This window comes from Limulus polyphemus, unplaced genomic scaffold, assembly GCF_000517525.1.
Source record: "Limulus polyphemus unplaced genomic scaffold, Limulus_polyphemus-2.1.2 Scaffold9439, whole genome shotgun sequence".
Classification (NCBI taxonomy): Eukaryota; Metazoa; Arthropoda; class Merostomata; order Xiphosura; family Limulidae; genus Limulus; species Limulus polyphemus.
In genome coordinates, this window is record NW_013675049.1 from 15,492 (window position 1) to 24,170 (window position 8,679).

At 35.5% G+C, this 8,679-nt stretch overlaps 1 protein-coding gene across 1 annotated transcript; it reads right to left on the minus strand.

Annotated features, from left to right (window-relative positions):
- Positions 1-246: 246 nt before the first annotated feature.
- On the minus strand, positions 247-8,060 carry LOC111083420. The gene is made up of 2 exons (XM_022379931.1): positions 7,843-8,060; positions 247-602 (listed from the first exon to the last, which is right to left on the minus strand). The coding sequence occupies exons 1-2, from the start codon at positions 7,999-8,001 to the stop codon at positions 366-368; spliced, it is 396 nt and encodes a 131-aa protein (XP_022235639.1). The 5' UTR covers positions 8,002-8,060; the 3' UTR covers positions 247-365.
- Positions 8,061-8,679: the final 619 nt, after the last annotated feature.

Genomic DNA, 8,679 nt, shown 5'->3' on the forward strand with positions numbered 1-8,679 from the left:
GAACGCGTGAACTAAATATCAGAGAACACAGAATGACTGAACCAACTGTTCACAGAATATAATGAATGGCTAAGCCAAATATTCAGAAAACAGAACGACGAAACTAACAGTTCAGAGAACAGAAAATGGCTAAACCAACTTAAAGTTCAACACAAACGTAAAACAAGAAACAATCACATTTTGGCTGTCGAGTTTATTAGGCCTTAAGGTACAGCTTCTATCATCGTTCATTATAGAAATTCTGGAAAGGGGAACCTAACGGAACAGGTGAGTCATCTGATATTTTCTGTAACGATGGGCACTCCTAATAGTGCTGGTATGTAAACCTAATTGAACGGTCGTATCATCTGAGGTTTTCCATATTCTTAATATTTTTCAAACTGCAGGCGCAATCTGAACGTTTGTACTAGGTTTGTAATTAGACAACTTGTACAAAATTTATAATCTGAAATATTTTGCTTACAAGTTTCATTATGGTTGTCCAAGATTAGATGTGAAGATGGCTGCTGTGAAAAAGATCCTGGTGTACCCGTAGACTCAATCGGCGATCGAGCCCCATCCATACTGCCTCCATAGGAACTTAGGGAATGTGACTCAGGCCACTGAAACAAAGAAACACTTGTCATAAGGAAAAGTCAAGTAAGATATAGTAGTAGTAGAAGAAATTACTGCAGAAAGTAGTGTGTAGAAATAAGAAAAAAATACTACAGTAATAAAGTAAGTCCAGAAAATAGATTACAGTGTTGTTGACAAATTATATCAATCTTGGAATACCAAACTAAGCATCTGATTTGATTTATATGTTGTCAACATTTAGATAAAGCCAGTCATTTCTAGCATCACAGTAGTTTTAATTTAGAATTTTCTGTAAGCTTCAATCCACTTCATAACTTCTCTCTAGGACTAGCAATAATATTTAATCCACTTCATAATAACCTCTCTCTAGGACTAACAATAATCTTTAATCTACTTCATAACCTCTCTCTCTAGGACTAACAATAATCTTTAATCTACTTCATAATCTCTCTCTCTAGGACTAACAATAATCTTTAATCCACTTCATAAAAATCTTGCTTTAGGATTACCAATAATCTCTAATTCAATTCATAACTTCTGTCTAGGTCTAACAATAACTTATAATCTACTTCAGGAGTTTCACAATAAGTAATTCCCTTCATAATAGCCTTTCTCTAGGACTAAAAATAATCCCTAACCCACATCATAATAATCATGCTTTCGGACTATCAATAATGGCTAATTCATTTCATAACAACTTTAGTCGAACGTTGCCAGTAGTTTGTAATCTACTGCATAATAAAATACAGGTGATATGTAACCCAATTCATAAACACTTCACCTAAGGCAATATATTGTCAAACATATCCATGCTGTTTTTGCTGTTAGAAATTGCACCTATACACCAAGATATAGTGTTGTACAGTTAAAGACAATGTTGTAGTGTTAGAAATACCCTTGTACTATTAGAGATGATGTTTCAGTGTTAGAAATAATGCTTTAGTATTAGTAGTGTTGGGTTAAATAATGTTTTAGTGTTATATACAGTGCTGTAGTGTTAAGATAGTGTTGTAGCATTAGAGATATAGTATTAGAAATACCGTTGTAGAGCTAAAGATACTGTTGTAGTATCAGAAATACCGTTGTAGAGTTAGAGATATTGTTGTAGCATTAGAGATGTAGTATTAAAGATACTGCTGTACAGTTAAGAGATACTGTTGTAGTATTATAAATACCGCTGTAGAGTTACAGATACTGTTGTAAAGTTATCGATACTGTTGCAGAGTTAGAGATACCGTTATAGAGTTAGAGATAATGTTGTAGCATTAGAGATGTAGTATTAGAGATACTGCTGTACAGTTAGAGATACTGTTGTAGTATTATAAATACCGTTGTAGAGTTACAGATACTGTTGTAAAGTTATCGATACTGTTGCAGAGTTAGAGATACCATTATAGAGTTAGAGATAATGTTGTAGTGCTGTTTACTAGAATATTATAAGAAAATAAAGAGTGATCTCAAAATTAAGTTTTATAATAATGTTTGCAGAAAATGAAAGAGGTTCTTCATTCAGTCGAATAAAGCACAGTTAAAAGAGTTGTGAAACAGTCGTAAAACAATTCAATCATACAGAATTTTCAATTATAAAAATTCGACTTTTAAAACAGAGATCTACAACACAAAATACAGGAGAGATGAGTTGTTTTCAGACTTAATCTGATTACATCTTTGATGATAGTGAAAGTACATTTATTATATTGTGGTATAATAGTCATGTTCTTTAACTATATCTTTAAATTTAATGTCAAAGGCTAGACTGAACAATGATAATACCGAACACTATATAACCCCAATTATCAGGGGGTACAAATAAGAGAACCAAACATTATATAGCCAGAGCTACCTGGATATACAAACAACTCTGGCTATACGGTGTTGAGTTCCGTTGTTTGTATTTCCAGGTAACTCTGGCTATACGGTGTTGAGTTCCGTTACCTGGATATACAAGCAAAAGAACCGAACACTATATAGCCAGAGCTACCTGGATATACAAACAACAGAACTCAACACCGTATAGCTCGGGCTACCTGGATATACAAACAAAATAACTCAACACCGTATAGCCCGGGCTACCATGTTGTGAAAACGATAGAACTAAAAACTCTACAGCCTGGGATACTGCGCTGTATAATCGATAATATATATATACAACACAAACTGTCCCCAGTGGGTCAACAGTAAGTTTACGGACTTACAACGCTAAACATTATACAGCTTGAAATACTGGACTGTGCAATTAACACTACTGAAAACTATATAAACCTGAGATACTGGACTGTACAATTAACGTTAGTGAACATTATATAGTCTCTGAGATACTGGGATGTACAATTAACATTACTGAACACTATACAGTCTGAGCTACTGGACTGTACAATTAACATTACTGAACACTATACAGCCTGAGATACCGAACCGTAGAATTAACATTACTGAACACTGTACAGCCTGAGATACTGGACTGTACAATTAACATTACTGAACAATATACAGCCTGAGATACTGGACAGTAGAATTAACATTACTGAACACTGTACAGCCTGAGATACTGGACTGTACAATTAACATTACTGAACAATATATAGCTTGACATACTGGGCTGTACAATTAACATTACTGAACAATATACAGCTTGACATACTGGGCTGTACAATTAACATTACTGAAATATATACAGCTTGACATACTGGGCTGTACAATTAACATTACTGAAATATATACAGCTTGACATACTGGGATGTACAATTAATACATCTTACTGTAGCACCTTAAACCTCGCTAATGTTTACATCTTACTGTAGCACCTTCAATCTCGCTAATGTTTACATCTTACTGTAGCACCTTCAACCTCGCTAATGTTTACATCTTACTGTAGCACTTTCAACCTCGTTAATGTTTACATCTTACTGTAGCACCTTCAACCTCGCTAATGTTTGCATCTTACTGTAGCACCTTCAACTACGATAGTGTTTCATGTTAATATAACAAATATTGCACGTTCACCGTTTTAATGTATTTCTCGCCCTTATTTTAATAATACTTTGTTACTTATTTTAAACAGATGGCGTTTTATTTCATTAATTTCATCACGGTGAAATAGTAAATAGCAAGAATTGTTTGCAGGTTTGTTAAACTGTAGTTTTAACACACCAAGAATTGTTAAACCGTAATCTTAACACATCAAAAATTGTTAAACTGTAGTTTTAACAAACCAAGAATTGTTAAACCGTAGTTTTAACACACCAAAAATTGTTAAACCGTAGTTTTAACACACCAAGAATTGTTAAACCGTAGTTTTAACACACAAGAATTGTTAAACCGTAGTTTTAACACACCAAAAATTGTTAAACTGTAGTTTTAACACACCAAGAATTGTTAAACCAAAACTACAGTTTAACAATTCTTGGTGTGTTAAAACTACGGTTTAACAATTCTTGGTGTGTTAAAACTACAGTTTAACAATTCTTCGTGTGTTAAAACTACAACACACCAAGAATTGTTAAACCGTAGTTTTAACACACCAAGAATTGTTAAACCGTAGTTTTAACACACCAAGAATTATTAAACTGTAGTTTTGATTAAAATAACAAAAAACAATGCGTTTCGGCCAACAAATACAAGTAAGGCCTGAGGGCGATGTGTATTTGTTGTTTACTCTGTATCTCGCGGCAAGAAAAAGAAGTCCACTTTCTGTTTAAACGATAAAAGAAAGACTGGTGATCCGATACAGCAGACAACAAGTATGTTTTGAGAATCGCAGTAAATATACATTCTTTCTATTGACTTTTCCAAGCTCCACAGCTAGGAAAACACTTTGATTACATAATGTCTGAAGTTTCTTATCAAATTAGATTTACTTTAATCTAATCGGAAACAAAGCTTTTAGACACAGCTTATAGTTTTCACTCAGTAACTAACTTTATAAAGGCAACAAGCGTCCTCTCCGCTCATGACGTCGTCTCGAGCTATTCTACAAGATAGTACCGGCAAGAGCTTATCCCTCCTGATCGATGTGTTTAAAAGGTCCATTTGCTACAATCAACGAAATAAAACAAGGTTATATATATATACATGGTAGATAGCAGCTTTTACGAAGCTAACAGATTTATAGCCGAACACACGAATATACAGGCTGATGGTCTGAAAGCAAGAGGCCACATTTTCAAACATACAAAACTATCAAACATGTGAAGCACGTGTAGTCTATTTCAAGCCACTAAGTAGTAAACACCAAAAACATTAAATTCGTCGGTTCTGAGAGGCAGAACAGCAACAGAACCACTGTAGCAAGATTAATAAACAGTACAACTAGCTGACCACTGTAGTAACATTAATAAACATGTTACTACAGTGGTCGGCTGGATCTACCGGCTGGATCTACTGTTTATTAAACCACTGTAGAAACATTGATAAACAGTAGATCCAGCCGACCATTGTAGAAACATTGATAAACAGTACAACCAGCTGACCACTGTATTAGCATTGATAAACAGCAGATCCAGCCGACCACTGTAGTAACATTGATAAACGGTAGATCCAGCCGTCCACTGTAGTAACATTGATAAACAGTAGATCCAGCCGACCACTGTAGTAACACTGATAAACAGTATTGGTGTAATGGATGAAGTACCTATTCCATGTTGTGACGTCCCTAATGTATCCTGAAGCTCCGAAAATGTAATGAATTGTTGTAAGCTATAAATGTTTGTTACCTAAAACGCTTAGAAAATTTAAATTTGACTTGAGGTTTTTCTTGCACATCCACTGCTAGATTATACATACGGGATAGTTGTTTCAAGACAAAGGTGAGTTGAAATATAAGTGGGAGATATGATGAAGAGAATGTACAGTTGTTTCAAGATAGAGAGAATGTGTTTTCGTGAAGTGTTTGAATACGTGTTAGCTATTGCGCTTATTGAGTTATTTTGTATAAGTACGTTGATTTATTTTACGTATTTAACGTTATTTGTAACGCCGGCCTACAACACTTTTCGGCAGTGTACAAGTGTCAATGCGTGTAGAGACTTTAAGTTAGGGAATCAAGTAATTTCACCAGATAATTTAAAAGAAAGGGCGACTATACGGATCATCTTTCGAGTCTCCTGAAATTCGCAATGAAGCCCACTAACAAGTATATTTCACATTACGATCAACTACAGTTATCCCTAAACTACCTCTAACCATATTAGGTGAACTTAATTTTAGTACAGCCATTCAGTGTTTATAAATTTAACTAAAATATAACATTAAGATTCATTGTTAATTGTTAGCCATACTATTAATTACTAGTACTACAAGTACACCTTAGTTAGACGTTAACTGAATATTATTTCAGGCTCGGCATGGCCAGGTGGTTAGGGCGCTCGACTCCCAATCTGCTGATCGCGGGTTCGAATTCCCGTCACACCAAACATGCTTGCCCTTTCACCCGTGGGGGTGTTATAATGTGACGGCCAATCCCACTATTCGTTGGTAAAAGAGTAGCCCAAGAGTTGGCGGTGGGTCGTGATGACTAGCTGCCTTCCCTCTAGTCTAGGGACGGCTAACGCAGATAGCCCTCGTGTAGCTTTGCGCGATATTCAAAAACAAACAATATTACTTCTATAAAAACTTTCTAGACCTACCAAGGTGACAACTAATTTGAGGTCTTAATTTCAATAAATCTTCGTTAGTTAGCCAAAGCTTTTATTATTTCTTTTTATCTAATGACATTAGTGTCCTAAGATACATATACCTAAAAACAAAAGAGTGAAGTTGGCCTATCGATGTCAGTGCACTAAATTTTTCACTTTCGCGTTTTATTCACGACTGAAAACTGTAGAGGTTAAAATTGGAAGCACCTCGGGAAATGTGAACATCCAAGTTAGAGAACAGGACGTGGTGACATGTATAAAACTGGAAACACCTCGGGAAATATGAACAATTTCCATAAACCTGGAGTCAGTAACGCTTACAACAATACATCAACTTCTATAAAACCAAAAATTATAAAATTTTACAACAATAAAATTACTTACATACACCTGGAGTCAGTAACCCTTACAACAATAAAATTTCTTCCACAAAACAGTAACGCTTACAACAATACAACAACTACTAGTTACACCACACCTTGATGTTAGTGTTATCATCTACTAGTTACTTCTCACCCTGGTGTAAGTGTTATCATCTACCAGTTACTTCACACCTTGGTGTTAGTGTTATCAACTACTAGTTACTCTACACCCTGGTGTTAGTTCTATCAACTACTAGTTACTCCACACTTTGGTGTTAGTTATCAACAACTATAAGTTGGTCCACATCATAGTTTTAGTTTTGTCTGAATGAACAAGGGATATGAATTGGAAAAATGACAATAATTTTTAACATATTTCGTTCCAACACTATAGTGACATTCTAACGTCTTATGGTAAGATAAAATTGGTCGTTTTGTTTACTGCTTTAGTTTCGTAGTTTGGAACAAAAATGTGTTTATTTCCATACACTTGAGATGAGAAATACCAACACTTTGACAGCTATACATCAAATACAAAATCTTTGTTGTATAACGCCATCTATCATTAACCTAAAACTTCTAAGAACGGAAATTAATTTCCGTATGTGCCCAGGTATTACGCAAAAGGCCTCGTCGGCTCTGAATATGGTAAATGTAATGTGGTTGACCTAGTAAGTATTCATCGTTTCTTTCGCTATAAGTTCTATAATTGGGTATTGTCACTGTTTATGTGACAGGTCCTGAAGGGCATGATGTGGCCTAGTGATTAGCGTGGTAAATCAGAAAGTACTCCGCCTGGTGTGAAAGTCAGTTTTAAGAGGAGTCTGAAGAAACAGTAGGTGTAACTGGCTTGTTGGTGTCCCGCTGAACCTTATAAGCGTCTCTGACCTCACTCTTTAGATCACGTGACAAATAGAGCGTGTCCAGGGTCAATATCACTCACCTGATACCACAAAGTCCGCGAGATTATTCTTGTTATATTTTGTCACGTGTCAGTTATAGAGGGCGTGTCATCTGGACAATCACCCTCATAATGAAATATATAAATATCGATACTTAACATCATCATTACTCCATTATCACAGCCCCATTCTCTAATATGTAATGTAATAAAATATCTAATCACACTAAATTCCCTTAAGTCTTGTTTTGTAATGATTACACGATTAATTTCAATAGCCTGTTCGGAAGTAATACTAAACGTTACGCAAAAACCAAACCAAAATTAATGTCTGGGGGTACTAAACACAGAGGATGTAGAATATCCCTACCTGATTCGTCAAAAGTTCATTATTTAGCCCTGCTAAACTCCTCCTTCTTCTAGCTACACTTAGGTTAACATAGCATCCTTCTCCACCACTGCCACTGCTGTCGTTACTCTCTTCAAGATCTCCTGGTTTAGGGTTCCTCTCTTCAATCACTAGATTCATTGGCAGCTTTCCCTTGAGACAACTAATATATCTCTGGCAGAAGTTGTCACACAACTCGTGAACCTGCCACATGGAAATAATATCAACTTTGAAAGACTCCTTCAGGTTTTGAGGACATTATCAGTCACTAGGATTTATAAAACATTCATTTAATACGTCCCCTAGTGCTGAATCTAATATTGACAACTTGTAGAAAATTGATAGAACTGTTCTCCATTAAAGTAATCTAGTTGAAACCATAACCGTATCCCAGCCGGCCTCATCAGCCTTAGCATTTGCAAAAGGCCTCGTCGGCACTAGGTAAGCAGATACAGAGTGAAATACATTATTATACGATCTCCTTGACTTTCGCTCAGAAGTTCTTAGAATCAAGTGGTAGACAGAAAGTACACGATTAGCGAAACATCTAAACAGAAAGTACACGATTAGCGAAACATCTAAACAGTAAGTACACGAATAGCGTAAAAACTAAACAGTAATTACACGAATAGCGAAACATCTAAACAGTAAGTACACGAATAGCGAAACATCTAAACAGTAAGTACACGAATAGCGAAAAATCTAAACAGTAATTACACGAATAGCGAAACATCTAAACAGTAAGTACACGAATAGCGAAACATCTAAACAGTAAGTACACGAATAGCGTAACATCTAAACAGTAAGTACACGAATAGC